Source organism: Tenrec ecaudatus, chromosome 9, assembly GCF_050624435.1.
Source record: "Tenrec ecaudatus isolate mTenEca1 chromosome 9, mTenEca1.hap1, whole genome shotgun sequence".
NCBI lineage: Eukaryota > Metazoa > Chordata > Mammalia > Afrosoricida > Tenrecidae > Tenrec > Tenrec ecaudatus.
This window is the reverse complement of record NC_134538.1, coordinates 97,212,715-97,232,756: the sequence shown is the minus strand read 5'-3', so window position 1 is coordinate 97,232,756 and position 20,042 is coordinate 97,212,715. Positions and strand designations below refer to the sequence as shown.

The following is a 20,042-nucleotide window of genomic DNA, read 5'->3' as shown; positions in this document are numbered from 1 at the left end:
ACAAGAGGAGGCAACTCTGTTTCAAATAATAACATTTTAACCAATAAGAGCCTGTGCAAACTCATAGCCTTTGATTTAGCATATCTGTCTCTTTGGGTCAGATCATATGTTATTTGAATCTACTGTGCTATTGTTAGCGTGTTTCATAAGACATAGTGCCCAGCTACTATGATCTTGAAATGTTAATGTTCTTTTCTTATCACTTTACTGTGTAGATGCCCTTCATGAGACCCATCTGCCACAGCTCATCCTCGGAGGCAGTCCCGGCAACCTCTTTTATAAGCGTGATTTTAAAATGTGGATAAAACGCTCAATAGAGTCCATAAGTAAAGGAGAACAGCTCTCTTGTCCTTCCCATAAGCTTATCACTGCAAAAAGTTTCATTTGCTTGTCAGGTTTGGATAGACTATAACTGATTGGTTTATTACTTGGACTGACAAGGCAGTTAATTTGCCTGTGTGGAATTTTTTTCTTCTTTTTGCACTAATCAGAAACATTTAATATGTGCATCGTTGAAAATACTGGATAAATGTTTCATCAGAATTGTCCTATTAAGTAATGTCTCTTCCCCCTGCTTTTTTGGGCAAATGATGATATACAGTGTTTGGACTTACTGAAGTGTTATGGAAGCCTGCGGACTTCAATGCGATATGCTGCTCCTTGTTATTATTGAACAATTCTAGTAGCCAAGAAGGAAAGGATGCTCCCATTAATCCGCTGTTCTGTTCCACCCAGTTTCCTGCACTTATTCATATATGCACCGCTGCATTGTGAAACAACTCTATTCTCTTCTATCAAATGTATTTCTCTATATAATCAGCAGAGGTGAACGTCACAGTGAAAGACTTGTACAGCTGTGACATTCTAGATTTGACTCACTAGTCCTAGTGTGTAAGCACTAATATTAGCATGAGCATTTTTTAAATTTCAGATTTCAAGGCCATGAATAAGAGTATATATGTGTTGATCTATAGATAATTTTTGTAATATGCAAATTTATTCAATCTTTGTTGTTTTATTATGAACTTTCTGTGTTCAAGATAACTTCATTTTCTCAACCTTAAATATGAAATGATGATTTGTAAGAAGGGATATACAAACCTTATTGACTATATATACAACCTACCAACTATAAGATCTTCATCAACATCTGTCTTTCCAGAGGTTTACAGAATTAAAATTTGATCACCAAGTTTTAATGAACCAGTTTTAACTCAACGACAGAAATACATTGACTATTCCTCACTCCGTCTTGAACTGATTTAGAAGAGACTCGTTGCTGAAATTGAAATGTAAACACATTTACATGTAAATTGTCAACATGCTTCTTGGAATTTTCTGATTTAAGCATGTGATTTGGGACATCTTTTCAGGTTTGGTGGCAATTCAAGCTAGTTTAAATTTTAGGAATAGAGAAGAAGACACTGTTATTGATAATCAAAAACGTGTAAATATAAAGTTGCTGTGTGCCAGTAATCTATAATTATTGTAAGGAACCATATATTTGGATAATATACTTAATAAAATATTATGTGTATCAAGTTGCATCTAAACTTAGATTATTAATGTATGGAAAATCTCATAACTTTAGAGGGGAAATATTAATAACTGATAGCAAAACCAGTAAGCTGTTTTTGTTAATGTATTAAAGTACTAATTATCACCCTACTAACTCAAGAAAAAGTAGGTACTAATTATTTTTGCTGTACTTCAGCTTATTTTAAAACTAAAAGACAGATTGATATTTCCTTCACGGAACATGTTAATGAATGAGGATGTGGCTCTCCTTTAATATATTGTGAGAAATTACTAGTGGTCTTTTTATTTTAGGTCTTTTTGAGAATCAGTAAGCCTGTGGTTTTGAATCACTTTTTAAGTAAAATAGTTCCCATCCTGCTTCCATTTAGAGTACTAAGTCTCATCAGTCTCCATCTTGTAATCTTTAGTGGTGATTGTTATTCTGTATTTTGGTGCTAACCTAAAAAAAATCTTGGCTACACAGCACATATATAAACCTTATCTTTTAGAAGATGAGAAATCCTGAAAATGTGGTTGGACTAGTGACACTTTGGAAAGGAAATGAGTAAAACACTTTGTCCGGAGTAATCTCTTAAATGCTCTTCTATTTCAACAGTAAACAAGTAACCTTTGTCCATAATCGGTCCAATTGTTATCCAAAGAAGACACGACTGTATATTGAAATATATATTATGTGGTTCATATCTCACAAACATAGGTACAAAGAGAACAATGTGGCAGTTAAATGACACAATAGAAAAAGAAGCGAAATTGCTCTGAAATGCAAGCAGAAAGACAAACAGCATGACATAGCAATGGCTCTCAAACTCTCTTCCTTTCCCGTTCTCCCCGAGACCCACTGTGAGTCTGATTCAGTGGGTCTGAGAAGTCTAGAAATTTGTATTTTTAATCAGTTCCCAACTGATCTGAATCTGCTGGCTGGAGACTCAATGTTGAGAATCATATTTGAAGTATTAAAAAAACCCGTGTGTTTTGTCCAACATTGATTGATGAATGTGCCGTAAGTCGCCTTAGATAGAGATAAAAAAATCTCCTCTCCTGCAACACTTAAAATATAACTATTCGGGTGAATTCAGTTATAACTTTATTTTCCACTTGTTATTGGAACAGTACTGTGTAATTGAATGTTGAGTTGAGGTGAACAAAGGAAGTTTCAAAGATCTTAACTTTTGTCCACAGAACTAGTTTTTTGTAAGAACAGACTTGAAATAAGTTAATAATTATGTATGAACATAAACCATCCTAAGTCTAGAAATTGTATTCATTATCATTTTGTCATTCGTCTTGAATAGTTATGTTGTTAAAAATAATTGCTGACAAATAAATAATATTCATACTCATGATCCTACTTCCCTGGGGTTATCTCCTCTTCATGCTTCATGCACTATTCTTTGTGAATCCCTAAACTCAATGATTGACTAAGCTTGCCAAATATTTACTTGACTCACAGTATAGGAATGTTTTATGAGCATTTCACCAAATTTTCTCTTAGCGACTCTGCAGCAGAGAGTGGCCTGTTTATTACATTATTATTATTTAGCTTCTGACATGGTTTTTGACTATTGAAATTCCTTTAAGACATTCAGCATTAAGTCAAGTGACATCATATGAAAGCAGAATTTTTTCCTTCCTAATCTGAGTAAGTCAGCACTTGCAAATGTGCATAACATTAAGGATTAGGATTGATAGCATCTCTGAAATAGGCATGCTTTGCAAGTACTTCTTTATTAAACTGTGTGCCCCTTTCCCCCAGTGCTCACTCTTAAGACTTTCTGCAGGCCTGCTGATAAGATACACTGCTGTTCAGGTACATAGGATGTAATGAAATTGGATTCTCATGCTGGGTTTTGTAAACAAAATGAGATTGACCCCCAACCATTATCTCCTTTATCAGATTTACAGTGTAAAATCAGGATCTATACTGTTGATTAGAGTGTAATTAGTTAATTATGAATAGGGAAATGCAAAGTGATGTGGAGCTTGGGCACAGCAGGTTGTAGTGTGACAATTTTCCAAGGGCACGGGCAGATGGAGAGCACTTTATTAAGAACAAAGCAGACGTGTTTCAGGTACAGAGATGTCTAATCAATCTCTCTTACTGTGAGGAGGTACTTGACCTTATTCTATGTTTTCATATGAAAAATTTTGTTTCTTGCTTTGTTTTTGTCTTTTCACTTTTTTTCCTGGAAATCTAGCTGCTGCGGATGTAGCTGAACTGATCCTATTCTTAAAGTGTCTATTAAATATGGATTTGAGTAATTATCCCCCAATTTTTCCAATTGGTATCCTATTGGTAACCTATTTTTGTCCTTTTTACTACCTATTCATTCCCTATTGCCTGTGCTAGAAATAGAAGTCTTTAGTGATATTAATGGAAACAGGTTCAATTCCTACATAATTTCTAATAAATTTGCTCATGCATATATTTGCACAAAATTGTAAAATACAAGGAATAAATTATTGTTTATTGATATTAAATGCTATTCTAATATTGGTAGGATATAGAACTTTGTACAAGCATCTATTATTTAAAAAATAATTTTACTTAAGACCACTGTCTAACAGGTTCTCCATCTGCTAAGATCTGTAATTAAGATAACTAGCCTTGGTTCAATGAAAATTTATCATTACTGGTGAATGGATTTGTATAGGTGTTTGAGTTGTTATTGAGATTTTTATTTAAATCTCAAAACTAAAATCTTTTTGACATTGTGATACAGATTTTTTTCCTTAAAGAGATGAAGTAAATCCAAATCATCAATTATCTTGATATGTACTTGTGTTTGAAGTGTGAACAGATGCATAGTATTTTTAGAATCAATTCTTAATTTTACTCTTAGAGGGGATGTAAATACTATGCTTCACTGACCAAAAAGATCCCAGCATTGATCAACTTGATCATAAAAAAATGTACACCTCTTTTTGAATCCCTTTATGAATGTCATGTTTCTCTTTTATGAGAAGTTTAGGTTGTTTGGCTGTAAAATATATGCATAAGATTGCACTACTTCATACACAGATATTTATTTAGTGTACTCCTCTAGCTAAATTGAAAGAGTAAAAAGAATCTTTTCAAACTGCCTCCCAGTTTTTTTGTTAGGTGCAGGAGGAAATAAATCAGTTGCTTCTTACTCGTATGCATCATTTCAGTAATCAGATAATTCCATTGACTTGGTAGATGGACCTTAGTACTTATGTACATAAATCTTTTCTTTCTCTTCTTTGTCTAGGGTGCTATACTTAATAATACACTAAGTATTTAAAATATATATAGAACTATGCGTTTTGGTCACCACATTTTGTTAAATTAATGTGTACAAGGCCATATATACAGTTGCTTTATTGTTTACATTTGTATCCATTATGAATCTGATGTCTAGAAAGTTGTGCTTAGTAAGAACCTAATTTAACAATAAGGTTTCACTTTATCTTATAAATGGGATTCATTTTATCTAATTTAAAATTGTAATTTTAGTGTTAACGTGTACAATATTTATTAGATACTTAATGGATATTCTTAATTGTCCACTTTGCATTTTATTAAGAAAAAGACCATGGCTTTTCTTTAGAGGTTGGATTTTGTATTCTCTTTCATGATTGTAAGATGTTGCATTTCCCTATTTGACAATGTGCTCTTGGCATAGTACATAGACATCTGTGTTACTTAATAAAATATATTGTGTTTTATCACTATACCTTGGTTGGTCAATGACTGCTTTGGCAAAAGATATGTTAAAATTTATTCAATATTTATTTTGATAAATCCACTCTGTAATATATTATGTGTCTCAGTGGTGTGTTATCAAATACATATAAGAAATGAAAGTATCAAATATTCATTTGATCAACAACTACCTCAACACCATTTCCACTTTTAGGTAGCAGACATGATTGCAGACACATAAACTTCTAATATTTCAATTTCCAAAATGTTCTAAACTTGTAATACAGCAAGCATTTCTTGCTGACAAGAAATACTAAAGAATAAAACTAGTGTGCATGTATGAAATATGTCATCTATTTTATCTACAGTCTTCAATTTCTAAGATTCTTATCGATATGGTTTACATTGGTCTATGGTGTATTGCTTCTTTCGAATTCTGACCATGTTAGTGTTTACGTGTGTTATTTAGTATATATATGGTAGCAGCCCATAAGCTATGAATTTTAATTTAGTCTTCTAATGTCGAGAAATTTTTCTACTTAGAGATAACCTCAGGTCTCTCTAGACCGACCTCATATTTACTGGTTCATTAACAGGGGGGTTAGCTTCAGGATTGGGTTCTGTGTTTTTAGTTTTTCTGTTGTCTTGATTTTGGCAGTTACTAAGAGCATTATCTTTTTACTATTGAGCTTAACAGTTGCAGCTCTTATTGCTCCCCACTAATGAACTAAAAGTTTCTGTGACTTCATTTTACCTCGGATTCCAACGGATTCTGACAAGCTTTTCCGCTGGAGCCACTGCTAGTCTGTTAAGGTGTCGCCAATGAAGGGATTAATCAATATAGATCATTAGGTCACTTGATAATGGCCTACACTTCACATTATAGTTTTACAAAACTAACATATAAAACCTTTTTTATCCTTTAAATTATTTACTTTATGAAGAGTTCTATTGGCACACAATTCAAATATCATACAATTCAATAGTTTAATCATTGCATTATTTCTTGAGCTGAAAACTGATATTTATATTAATTTGAAACGGCAACAGATAGCAATTATATCAGTGTAGCAGATGTTCTTAATTTATTAATTGGAAACCCATATCTACACAAAAATACTAATTGCAGTTCACCTTCACAATCCTGGTGATGGTTGTCATCTTATACACTAGCAGTCTTAACTTATAAAGTGATATGATAGAGGTATAAAATAAATACTCATCGGCAAATAGTAATTTGAATTTGAACCAAGAGCTCCCATTAATTAGCCTCCAAACAAGTCGTTTAGCTAAAATAATAATAATAAAAACAAAAATTGTATCCATATACGTAACTCAGTAGAAGGTCTTCATTTCCATGACTTTCTCTGGAAATTTGTATAATATTAGGTTTAATAGACGTATTTTCCAGATCTACAGCAGGTTATTGTTGGGGAAAGATGCTTAGCAAAGCTCCCTGACAATATCAGGAAGCGCAGTGGCTAGTATATCTAACTGGTGAGGACCTTGAAAACATGTGGAACTTGAACAAGAGCATCCAAACAGGTCAGCTAGCGGTATTCATTACAGCTGTAAAATGGTGCCACACTGCAAAATACCCAGCAGTATCTGATAACCACACTACGGCTCCGAGGTAACCCAAAGCTCACCGCATCAAGTTGATGCCGACTCATCGCAACCCCCAGGACAAAGTAGCACTGCCTCTGGGATATTTCACTGGCGCAGAAAGCACATCCTTCCTCTCACAGTGCAGCTAGTGGTTGCTAACTGCTGATCTTGCATAGCCCAACATGTAGCCACTAAGCTACCACGTTTCCTGAGGTGACAAAGGCACAGTGAATCAAATAGAGTATATGTTCTTGATGAAGAAAACAAATGAAGGCAATTTTTTTCAAGGTTGTATCCACGATAGCTGATATACTAGTTTTCATATTTGAGTCTGCTTTCAACTATCTAGCCATCTCAATGTTCTCATAAATCAAGAAACACTTATAGTCTGTGTTTTCCTATAACCATATATGCATAAATTAATGAAATTTTAGGTATTGCAAAGTGAATACCTTGTATTGAGAAAGCAAACACAAAATTAAGTAAGTTTATTTAGTTTGTGTTAAATGACATAAGGTAAACTCTATTAGTTTTAATTCTTGTAAAGCTAGTATGTGACGAAAACGGCCTTCGACCATTTTAACTGCTTTTCAACATATATTTTGGATAGTTAATTGATATGTTGGCATAGTAAGTACGTTATTAATCCTATTTTATTTTATCTGTTCTTACAGCTAGAATTACAATACAATTTCTTTCAAAGTCTACGTAAGATTTTTACAGGAATTAGTATCTTAAGCCTAAAAATGATTGGGTATGTTTTTGAGGAAGAAAAATACATAAGCTTATTTGGTTCGTAAAGAGAAAAATTGTAGAAAAGAAGAATGCATACATTTTTTATATATAATTGTATTTTAAATTTTATTATACCTCAATAACTTAAAACTGAGTTGCTCAGCTTTTCTGAAACTCTGGTTTTCACAGGGGCTCTTCAGGAGATTAATTATAGCATGAAATAAAATGTTTACAATGAAGATAAGAGTTACATTTCCCAATATTGCGATAAGAGTTCTAAAGTGAGCTACTACTCAGTGCTGTTCATAACCAGACTTTTCTTTTTTCTTCCAGCAAAGGTTATTGATAGTAATTTTGTAGTTTATTCAAGTAATTTGTCTCTAGAAGTTTTCTTAGTTGTGGATTTCTCAATGAAATTTTATCAGTAAGAATAATAATAAATGAAGGCAATTTAACAACTAGTTTGGAGAAATTATTTTTTGAATATTTAAAGGATAAATGTTACACAGTGAAGTGAAGAGGATAGCCCCTTGTATTAGCTGCCTACAGCTTATTGATGATTAAATGTGGGTGTTGGCATTCCAACTGATGCAACATTCCTTTTACAAGACACTGAATCACACAGATCTTTCTGCACTGTCGGCAGGATGAGACGGTCTGAAACAAAGAGTAGGTATGATAGTTCTGTAGATTTTGTACATCACAGGTGGTCCAGCCACTTTAATAGATTTGCTAAGAAGCAACAAAATGTAGTAGGACTTTGAAAAACTGCACTGAGAAAAAGTGACTGGCACATTTTAGAATAATAATTTATAATACAGAGATTTTTTTTACCTCTTCTGTTTAAGTGTTCTGTGATCTAATATAAGATTGTTTATTTTGTTATGTATTGTGTTAGCATGCTGTAAATATTATAAAGTTCTTTTATAATCTACTCTAACTTGTAGAGAGTGGTAGATCTACATTGTGAGTCATTAGTTCTAGTTTACTGTAGCCTAATAGAATTTCTTAGCATTCTGAAATTCGTAAAATATTCACAACGTACTGAATTGAATTGGTAATCTTGAATTATGTGTTTGTATTACTGTTTTTAAATCTCTCTTTCAGGTAATAGGTAAATGCATAATTCTTTAACTTTAGAATAAAAATTGTGGTTTTGTTATTCTTTAGCACCCGAGTAAAAAATACTTCCATATGCTCTTAGTATTTGTACTGTCAAATTATTCTGATTGATATCTGTATTGCTTGTCACTTTTACTGTTTTGTTTCCTTTTTCTTAACGCACTTATTTCTGGTCTAAAGTTGCCTTTGCTAGATCCACTTATAATTCTACAAGCCAAGAATAGAATTCACAGTGTTAAAGGTGAATATGCAGCAGTTTGTCTTTATGCCTTTGGAAAACGTGCGTTTTGCATCATTTAGATATTGTGTAAATCTGTTTACTCTGCAGGTGTGATGAATGCAGACTCTGCTACCATTTTGGCTGTTTGGATCCCCCTTTGAAGAAGTCTCCTAAGCAAACAGGCTACGGATGGATATGTCAGGAGTGCGACTCCTCATCTTCCAAGGTAAAAGAACAAAGAGCTTCTCAGACGTGCTTCCCTTAGTTTTCATTGGTTTTCCGTATTATGCCGCTAGCTTCTTAAATTTTAAAGTAATTGAATAATGAGGGACTAATGCTTTAATCTCATGCATTAAAAATTATACTGCTATGGAAATTTTATTAAGGAGCAAAAAAGAAAAAAGGAGCTTATTGTATAGAATGTTTGGAGGTTTTCTGTGTTACTGTAGCATATCAATAGTACTCTAATATCCCACAAACGTCACTGTCTGCTAGATGCCACACCTAGGCAGTGGTAGGAAAATCCTGGCCTATTTCTTATAAGTTAGACAAATATTGTGTGTGCATTATAACAGAATAGCCAATAAAATCCCATTTTAATTTATAGATGATTCTTCTTAAATTCAATCAATATATTCTGAATGTTTTGTAAGGTGTGTCTAAGGGACGTTTCTGACTGGTCAAATGGTTAATGCACTTGGCTGCTTATGGAAACTTTGAAGGTTTGCGCCTACCTTTCGGTGCCCTGGAAGAATGGCCTGGCAATAAGAATTCTGAGAAATCACCCGCTGAAAACTCTGTAGATCTATTCTGATATACATGGTGTCACCTCGAGTGAGAATGGACTCACAGTCAGCTGAGTGGCTTTTGGTTGGTTCTTTAGGGAAACCAGTTTTCGTATCCTGTATCATATTCCTGATGTCTACTTCAGCCACATGGAAAGGGAGAACTTTATAATGAAGTTGTTTTATACTGTATTCTAAAACTAAACTGTTGATATTATGTGTTTTAAATATCAATATTCTAATCCTAAACTGTGCTCATCTACAGTTTAAGATGATCATATGATTGTGTAAAGTGTGTGTGTGAATGTCTAGGCTCTGGTGCTTTGACTCATGTGGCACAAATATTAAACATATTAGAACTAAGAAATTCTGATTATTTTTAGGTTAGTCAAATTGTTTTTCCTTAAACAATAGAAATTAGCTAGCTGTTGTATGATGGACCTCAAGACATCTTTTTCTTCAATGCCATTTAAACACATTTGTTCATACTACAGGGAAATAAAATTGATCCTAAATTCCGGTCCTGTTGAGAAATTGCAGATGTTCTTATCATTGCTTTAATGATTTGTTCCATCTTCCTGAAGAGGTCCTTCTGTAAAAGTTTATGTATTGAGGAATAAATCTTAAAGTATTTAAAGTGGTTTTTATTAATAACCAGAGTTTAGTTAGTATTTTATAGCTTCATATAATAATTTAAAAAATAGATTATACTATATATGTCATTTAGTAATTAAATAATTTGGGCCCAAACATATAAACTATGCAATTGTAGTAAGTTATTTTTCAGTCATTTAAAAAAGTTACAGATTTAAGAGGAAGCATATTTAATATAAAACTTATTACATAATTAAAACATATTTAAGAAATCATAATTAAGTGAAAATAATGGGGATTTTTGGTACTGAAGTTTTAAATAATTGTTTCATTGGACATGTTGTGGTCTTGTAGGTTTTCTATGTATCTAAACAACAAACTAGTTAGAAAAGCAGTTTATGAAAAAGAGCTTGCGACCTTTCATAATACTATTAAGTATGTAGCATAATAATAAATATAACAAGAAGCTTTGCTGTGTTATCAATTAATGTGGTCAATAAATGTTAAAAATGAAAGGGAGTGTGTTTCAGATGGTTTGGGAGCATATTCCATATTTTGTACATGTTGCAGGCCCAGGTGCCATTAAGAAGGTCAGATTTTTGTCTGTTTTTTCTTTCTCTATAGAAGGAATGGGTTTTAGGATGAATAAAAATTTATCATGAGGCACATTGTTAGAAAAAGCATGCCTTGTGTTTGCTGTACTCTGACCTATGTTTGAATATCAGATATAAACAACTAATGTTTTCAGTTTTTTATTTAAGCAGTGTTCCTAAACTTGGGATTGTCACAGCAATTTATTATAAGTGCACCCTGTAAAGATTTTGCAACAGTAAAATGGGATGTAATTTCATTTACCATTGTGACTGTTCCTATTATTCTTAGCAGTTAAATCTAACGTGACACCAAACCAACAAATTAAGATGACTTAATTTATGCTCTTGAATATTTATGTTTAACCAATCTTTTTTCACTTAAAGACTTTCATTTCTCAGCACTGTAGAGTATATTTTTGTTTACACAGTCTCCTGAAAGGTTTGCTAGTACAAAAATGCTAAATAAGAAAGTACTGATGGATAGTGTCATGCTGTATGATTCCTTAAATTTAGAAACCTTTCAAATCCAGAAAGCAATATACCCCGAGTTAAAGGGGGGAAAATTAGTAGGATATTGGGACCCAAAAGCAACCTGAAATTTACTTATCCTTTATTATCTTCAATATACTTTGGTGAAGTTATTTTTTAGCTATTTGTTATGTTCACGGGCTTCAGTGGTATGGAACGCTAGCTATTTTCATGCTGAGGATACAGTAAGTAAATTGCCAGTAAGTTTAAGTGAAGCGGAAGTGAATGCCAAATTGTCATTACAACCATACGGTATAAATTCATCTCCCTTTCTCTGAGGCAGTCATTTTATTAAGTTCAACAAGTCTTTACTCTTCTGATAGAAAATTGACTGCTTAGAATTCTTAGAATTCTTTGCTTAGAATTTTAGATCGTAGTAGGTTAAAGTGTATAGTTGAGTATTTCCATTAAGATGGACCCAAGAAAATATATCTGCTCAACCAACTTAACTCTCTGTAGCATCTTATTTTAATGTGCATTTCTCTATATGTTTGGTAATTTTAACATATTAGCACTATATATACTTCATACATAAATATTTATGTTGGGGCATCTTCTTTGAAGGATTTTTAATTTTGAGTTATATCATTAAAAACAAATTGGAAATAGACAACCAATACCAGATTACCAGAGTAATTTTTCTGAAGGCATAGTCATCACATCTATGCTAAAGTCTCTTTTTTATCTCCCTATATCCAAAAGATAAGTAACAAATTCAGAAAATTAAGATTGATATTTTATTACTATGTTATTCTTAAACCTCATTGAAGTGTTAACATGTCCTTTGTAGGGATGCCACACAATCACATATTGCATTTAGTTTTCTGGGGTTTTTTTTGTTTTTCACTGGCCTGTGACTTAGTTATTCCTATGTTTTCATGACCTTCACATTTTTGAAGACTGCACACCAGTTAATTTGCAGAATGTCCTTCACGTTGCATTTTTCTGATATTTTGTCACGGTTATAATACTTTTATGCCTCTTCTGTAAGGACATGGCAGGGATGATAATGTGTTCTTACAACATTCTGTTAGGTGACTCATGAGTTTTATTTACCCCACAGATAGTGATGTTGACCTTCACCTTTTGACGAAAATATAGTGTGCATTCTTCTCCATTTTCTTCCCTCCCTGATTAATGAGTAATTTGTGAAGGAAAGACTTGAGACTAAGTAAATATTCTTGTCCTTATCAAAGTTTCATTTTGTTTTAATAATGAAATAGGATAATTATTATCATTACTTATGTTGATATTTAAATTCCTCCTGATTTGACTATTGGGTGCTCTGCAGGCTGAATTCAGTGCCCTTTGATGTGGTTCCATCATTCTTGGAGTGCTTCTTCTTTTTTTACATTTTATTAGGGGCTTATACAGCTCTTATCACAATCCATACATACACATACATCAATTGTATAAAGCACATCCGTACATTCTTTGCCCTAATCATTCTCAAAGCATTTGCTCTCCACTTAAGCCCTCTGCATCAGGCCCTCTTTTTTTTCCCCCTTCCCTCCCCGCTCGGAGTGCTTCTTTACCAAAGATTTATTAGGCTCCATTTGACTCTTCCTTTCCTGACTCCTGGACTTAGCCATTTCTCCAAGAAATCCTGGCTGCTTTTTGTGGAGAATGGTATTTAGAAGCCACGATACAGGTGCTAAGTATGCTCCTTATTACTGAAATGTTGTTACTCTTTGTATTTTTCTGATAGACAAGGCCAAAGATTAGTTATCTGTGTAATTAGTCATACATACATACATTTGAATTGATATATTTTGTCTTGATGTATGCTGAAAAACTTTCTAGTTTTTTCCCTTTCCATGTTTTTAACTCCTAGACAGAAAGTTGGTGCTCATTATCCTTTATATGTTTAACTGAATAATCTCATCTGTACCTAATGGCATATCTGTTACCACTTCACATGACATTCTGTACTCACTGTACTTGTGGCTTTTAGCTGAATTATTCAGGAATGGGATGGGGAAGGGATAGAATAAGAATGCCTATTTTTAATAAGTTCCACAGGAAATTCTATGGAGCAGTCAGGATTAAAGATCAATATTATATCTCTTTTTTGAAATTCCTAGTAACAAACTTTCATAGATAAAGTTTTTTTAAATTTAAAAAATCATTTTATTGGAGGCTCGTACAATTCTTATCACAATCCATACATACATCCACTGTGTCAAACACATTTGTACATTTGTTCCCATCATCATTCTCAATACATTTGCCTTTAAATAATTTTATTACTTATTTTATTTATTTTTAACATTTGTTTTCTACTTGAGCCCTTGGTACCAGCTCCTCATTTTTTCCTCTCCCTTCCCAACCCCCTCCCACATGAACCCTGGATAATTTATAAATTATTATTATTTTGTCATGTCTCACATTGTCTGACATCTCCCTTCACCCACTTTTCTGTTGTCCATCCCCCAGGGAGGGGGTTATCTGTAGATCCTTATAATCGGTTCCTCCTTTCAACCCCACCTTCCCTCCACCGTCCCAGTATCACCACTCTCACCACTGGTCCTGAGGGGTTCATCTGTCCTGGATTCCCTGTGTTTCCAGTTCCTATCTGTACCAGTGTAGATCCTCTGGTCTAGCCAGGTTTGTAAGGTAGAATTGGGATCATGATATTTGGGGGGGGGGGGGGGAAGCATTTAAGAACTAGAGGAAAGTTAATATGTTTCATCGTTGCTACACTGCACCCTGACTGACTCATCTCCTCCCTGAGACCCTTCTGTAAGGGGATGTCTAGTGGTCTACAGGTAGGCTTTGCATAGCTAAAATTTTAACTTCTTAGAAATTAATAAAAATACATGAAGTATACAGTCGAAGTCAAACCTCCACAAACTGATGTTGAAAAGTTAATTTGTACACTTACATAAAGATTTAAAGTAGGCTTAATATAGCTGCTTTTTTTGGTCTTAAATAGGCTGTAATTCTTTATTTTATCTTTAATAGGGTACACTGGATACAACTGTCTTTTGAAACATACAAAATGATAATTTGTTTTCATTAAATGTACTTGGGTAAATGAACATATATTAATAATTATTTAAATGTGCTTTATTCAAATACTGCAGAGAATTTACAGCGAATGGGTCAGTATTCTAGATTTTCATTTTACTTAAAGCTCTCATTTGGGAAAAGCCATAGTGTGTGTGTGTGTGTGTGTGTGTGTGTGTGTGTGTGTATGCTAAGTCTTTATCGGATTATCACAAAATGAGTTGTTTTAGCCTAGAAACCTCTATTTGGTCATTTTTATTTTGTCCTTCTATTTTAGTTATTTAGTCCTTTGATAATAGAAATCCAAGTGAATGGCTTTAACAAATGGAAAATGATTGTTTAGGAAGCAAGACGTCCAAGCTGACAACGGCAGTTGTGGGAGAAGGCATTCTGTTGTTTTCACAGTTTGGGAAGGAAGATCCTTGTCTCCTCTTAGCATCTGCAGGTCTGTCCTTTCTTAGACATCTCCCGGTGTCTTGGCGTCGATCTTTTCTTGAATCTAGAAGTTTCTAAGAGCAGGGATCTGGGCCCAAAGGACACCCTCTGTCTGTGATTCTTCTTTCTTAGTGGTACTGGGTTCCTTTCTCTGCTCACTTCTCGTCCTTTGCTGTGTTGTAAGATCAAATGTGTTATTGGTTCCCGCCCAGAGCAACTTCTCTTCCTTCAGAGCAGGCTGTGATGGGATTAGACCCTGACAGTCATGGTGGATTATGGTGGGTTGAGTCAGCACGATCGCAATTCGAAACCACCAGCCACTCCTCCGAAGACCATGGTCCAGCCAAGGTGACATTTTTGGAGGTGGGGTGGGGGGATGCCATTGTGTTCATCACAGCTACTTGTGAGCAGTAATCATCAGTGAATTCCCATGTACAGAGTCCTCACTAAACCCTTAGAGAAGGATTTCTGGAACTGCAGCTGCATGACAGCTGGGCAAGTGGCACTTCTTGATAAGCATTATGTTAGAAAGAAACCTCTGGGTGGGGGAAATATTATACATGCACATATATTTCCCCCTAAAGGTTCTGAAGTGTGCTACTAGAATTTCACAAATATTCTTGTCCTAACATATCTCAGAACAACACGTATGAACATATATTTTCAAGCAAAACAGTCACTGAGAATTATACCTCTTTATGAACTGAATGGAACAATCTCTCCAAGGATATCTCGCCACAACACATTAAACAGCCACTTTTAATTGAATCTGGTGATATTGGAAATTGAATGGCTGGATTTCATGTATTATGAAGATTTATGAAAAATATAAAATTAAAATGAAGTATCCTTTAAAGTTCTTTTAAATTTGAAGCATATTACTGACCCATTAAAAAAGACTTTTAATATTTTCAATGTTCATTTGACCTCTGGGAGTTTCCCTGGCACTAGGTTGAATTTTAAGTTTCTGACATTAGCATGGTTGACTGATAAGTCACTTACAGATAAAACTTATATCGTTTAACTGTTTTAATTCAGTACTTTTAGCATTTGTGTGACAAGCATTAGAGATTAAAACATGGTACTATATTAAGCTGTTCTGTGTTTAAATTTGCCTTTTTACTTGAATTGGTATGTAACATTATGGAGAAGAAAGTATATGATATCATACATCAGAATTATGTAGAATAAATCTATGGTGATTTGTAGATTATTACTAAAAATATAAGAATTAAAAACTTTTGCATTGTTAACCTTGATGATGGCTATAATTTTACAATCTAAACTTTAGATTTCCTCTTTGCTACTATAAGCAAGGATTAAATCACAGATATCCAATTCACTTTATACGTCATCTATATTAAATTCAGGCTAGAGCATTTTTTCATGGCAGTGTCTTTATTTAAATATATTTTAAGTGTAATATCCAAGTGAGTACTTTCCTTTGGGACTAGTCAAAATGATTTGTGATTCATTAAAAAGCTATTAATAATTATAGTTGGTATCATACTTCTCTTGCTTTGTTCCAAAGGAAGTTATGTTGTTTAAACTGAACTTTTATTTAATGAATTTAATGTGTTATTTATTTGTCATATTATCTCTAAGTGGTTACTTTTTGTTTTATTTATTTTTTAAATCACTTTATTGGGAGCTCATACAACTCTTAGCGTAATCCATCCATCCATCCCTTGTATGTAGAGCCCATTTGTGCACTTGTTGCCCTCATCATTCCCAAAGCATTTCCTTTCTACTTCAGCCCTTGGTATCAGCTCATTTCCCCTCTCCCTCTCCATTCCCCACTCCCTTATGAACCCTAAATTATTTATAAATTATTATTATTTTGTCATTTACACTGTCCAATGTCTCCCTTCACCCTCTTTTCTGTTGTCCGTCCCCCAGGGAGGAAGTTGTATGTAGATCCTTGTAATCGGTTCCCCTTTTCCACCCCACCTTCCCTCCACCCTCTAAGTATCAACACTCTCACCACTGATCCTGAGGGGTTCATCTGTCCTGGATTCCCTGTGTTTCCAGTTCCTATCTGTACCAGTGAACATTCTCTGGTCTAGCCAGATTTGTAAGGTAGAATTGGAATTGTGATAGTGTGAGGAGGGAGGGGAGCATTTAAGAACTAGGGGAAAGTTGTATGTTTCATCATTGCTATACTGCACCCTGACTGGCTCATTTCCTCCCTGAGACCCTTCTGTCAGGGGATGTCCACAGATGGGCTACAGATGGGTTTTGGGACCCCAAACTACACTCCTCCTCTTTAACAATGACATGATTTGTTGTTTCTTGATGCCAGATACCTGATCCCTTCGACACCTTGTGGTCACACAGGCTGGTGTGCTTCTTCCATGTGGGCTTTGTTGCTTCTGAGCTAGTTGACCGCTTGTTTGCTTTAAGATCCCAGATGCTATATCTTTTGATAGTTGGCACCATCTGCTTCTTAACCACATTTGTTTATACACACATTTGTCTTCAGCGATCGTGTCAGGAAGGTGAACATTATGGAATGTCAGTTTAAGAGAACAAAGTGTTCTTGCATTGAGGGAGTACTTGAGTGGAGTCCCAATGTCCATTTGATACCTTAATACTTTACCTTTAAATATGTACAGGTAGCACTATTTCCCCGTTATCATATATAAATACATTTATATATGTACATGCCGGTATTTACACCTCTATAAATACCCTTTGTCTCCTAGTTCCTTCCTCTATTTCCTTTTACTTTCCTCTTGTCCTACTATCATGCTCAGCCATCATTTTGGTTTCAGTAATTCCTTTTGGTTACATTGCCCTTGATCAAGCCCCACCAACCTCTCACACCTTCCTTGTCACTGATTTTGGATTACTTCTTGTTCCCTTGTCCTTGGGTTTGTTAACACCACTTCCTTTCCCCCACCTCCACCTCCCCCGTGTCCCCCCAGAACCATTGGACCTGTTGTTTTCTCCTCCAGATTGTTTATCCAGCCTATCTTATCTAGATAGACCTGCAGAGATAATACTGTGCACACACACAAAAAAATAAGACAGAGCACAACAAATCGACAAAAACAAACAGACAAAAATCCTGACAACAACAAAAAAATCAATGACAAAAAAAAAGAGAAAAGCCTGTAAATAGTTCAAGGTCTCTTTGTTGACCTTTAGGAGTATTTTCCAGTCCTGTCTGAAGGGGTGCCACACCCTGACCCCAAAGTCTATTTTTGGTATTCCCTTGGGACATCCTTGTGCCCCTGCTGTTCTGTTACATGATATTAGTGTAGTAGTAGACCTTAGTGTATTGCGTCAGTGTGGGGGGGTCAGAGCGGGTGGAATTCCCACACTTTGTCTCCAGTGTTGTCCCCTGTAGGGCTATGGGTCAGTGAGGGATGTCGTGTCTCATAGTGGGACTGGCCATATGGTCCTCTCTGTTCATTGGCTGCTCTGAGCGGGGATATGGTCCTCAAGGCTTGGTGGGCCAGGGTGTGCACCTAGGAAACATTTTTATCAAGTAATTATTTTCAACAAAACACATATCCTTTGCTGTACTTTATAATCGAATTGGCATTGAGAATTAATTCATTAGCCTCTGACCTGTTGAATTCTGTATCCTAAGATCAGTTCCCCGAGACCATGCAAACACATTAAGTATATAGGTATATTTCAATAAGTCATGGTCAACTCTTTTTTAAGGTTCTATTTGAATTTATGATTTCTTCCTTCCACTTAAATCCTGTCAATGTTTATGAAACATTCATTTTGATCAAATATTATATTTATAGAGAAAAATAATCAGAAAGTGTAAAAATCACCACCAATGTATTTTACATTTATCAATTACGAAATTGAAAAGCTAAGTCACTTTATAAGTGATATACTATACACTTGATAGCCCAAGCCCTTTTCTAAGTGGGGTGGCATGTGGGTCTGATGTGTTTACATAGCATGCTGTGGGAGTACCACACGCAATGAGAAGCTAAGTCGTTACTGAAGTGGTTCATCAAAGGAGAGGCGGGTTCCGTACATTAAAAAATGCCTTTCAACAGTCACTGACTCGTATTTTTCTCGTTTTAAAATAAAAGCGTTTTATTTTGAAAAAAATAATTACTCTCTTACTAAAAGCATGGGAGTTAGGCAGAAGGATATTTTTAACTGTTATTAAGGGTATTTTTTAACCTTACTTACCCAGTATTTAAAATATTAAAATCAGGTTATATATAATATTAGTGTTTCATTGATCATAATGTTTTAAAAATCAGAAGGACTCTTGTGGAACTCATGCATTAATTACACAAGCTTGTAATTATACACAGTGTGTGATGAGAGAGCTGTTCATTGTGAAGGCTTGAGTCTAGTTGAAATAAGGTACCTCATTCTCAGAGTTGAGAAAGTAACACTTAAATGATAGAAACAAATTAGTTTGTTATTTCTATGTTATTAACTATACAGCTTAATTGTTTTAGTTAGAAAATCATTCATTTTGCAAAATTATCTTTAAAAATTTTTGCTTTTAACCTGCAAATTGTAATTTAAGATATATCCTTTTTCCTACAACTTAGACAGACTTCTTCAAGACAGGCTTTTAATCTAAGCTAAGAAAATCCAAAGAATGTACTATTATTCTTAATGGAATTATGTTCTGAAATAAAATATATGTAAGCAGTCTATTTTTTAATTTCTCATAGATTCTTCAAAAATGATTAGAAATTATGGATTAGTGGAAGTGTGTTATATTGCTGACATCTTAATGTGTTCAGTTTTGATACCTCTGAAATCAGAATGTGTATATGTAGTTTGTATCTTTAAATGATATTTATTTCTCAGTAACATTTGCCATTGATTTAGTGGGTTTATTTCCGTCTAAGGCAACACAGAATAAGAAAAAAGAGTAAAGTTATATATGAGGTTGAAGTATACACTGTGATGTAATAGAAAAACTTTAGGATAGAAGCAAGATGGGTTCAAATCTTAAATATTTACAATACTATGACCTTTAGTAAGTTGCTTCACTTCAATAAGTTTCAAATGGCTCATTTGTAAAAGGTTGATGGTAATACTTAAATAGAGGTGTTCTATTAGTAAGAGTGCATAGCATTGCTTCTTATTTTAAACAGAAGCAAGTATTTAGCCACACATCAAAAAGTTCAACATTACTGAAATTGGTCGTCTCATTTTCAAATGTAAGAAAAACTTTCCAGAAGAGCAATTTTCTGCTATTCTACCTGCAC

General features: G+C 34.2%; 1 protein-coding gene across 2 annotated transcripts in view; it reads left to right on the top strand.

The window, feature by feature from the left end:
- The window catches only part of PHF14 (PHD finger protein 14), a 142,848-nt gene that overhangs the window by 106,238 nt on the left and 16,568 nt on the right, over positions 1 to 20,042 (top strand). Inside the window, exon 17 of one of the 2 annotated variants that reach the window (XM_075558358.1) lies at positions 8,997 to 9,114. In XM_075558358.1, the coding sequence (XP_075414473.1) occupies positions 8,997 to 9,114 (118 nt within the window). Of the gene's footprint in view, positions 1 to 215; positions 968 to 8,996; positions 9,115 to 20,042 lie in introns of those variants that run through there. The other variant, XM_075558359.1, reaches the window with a different exon arrangement.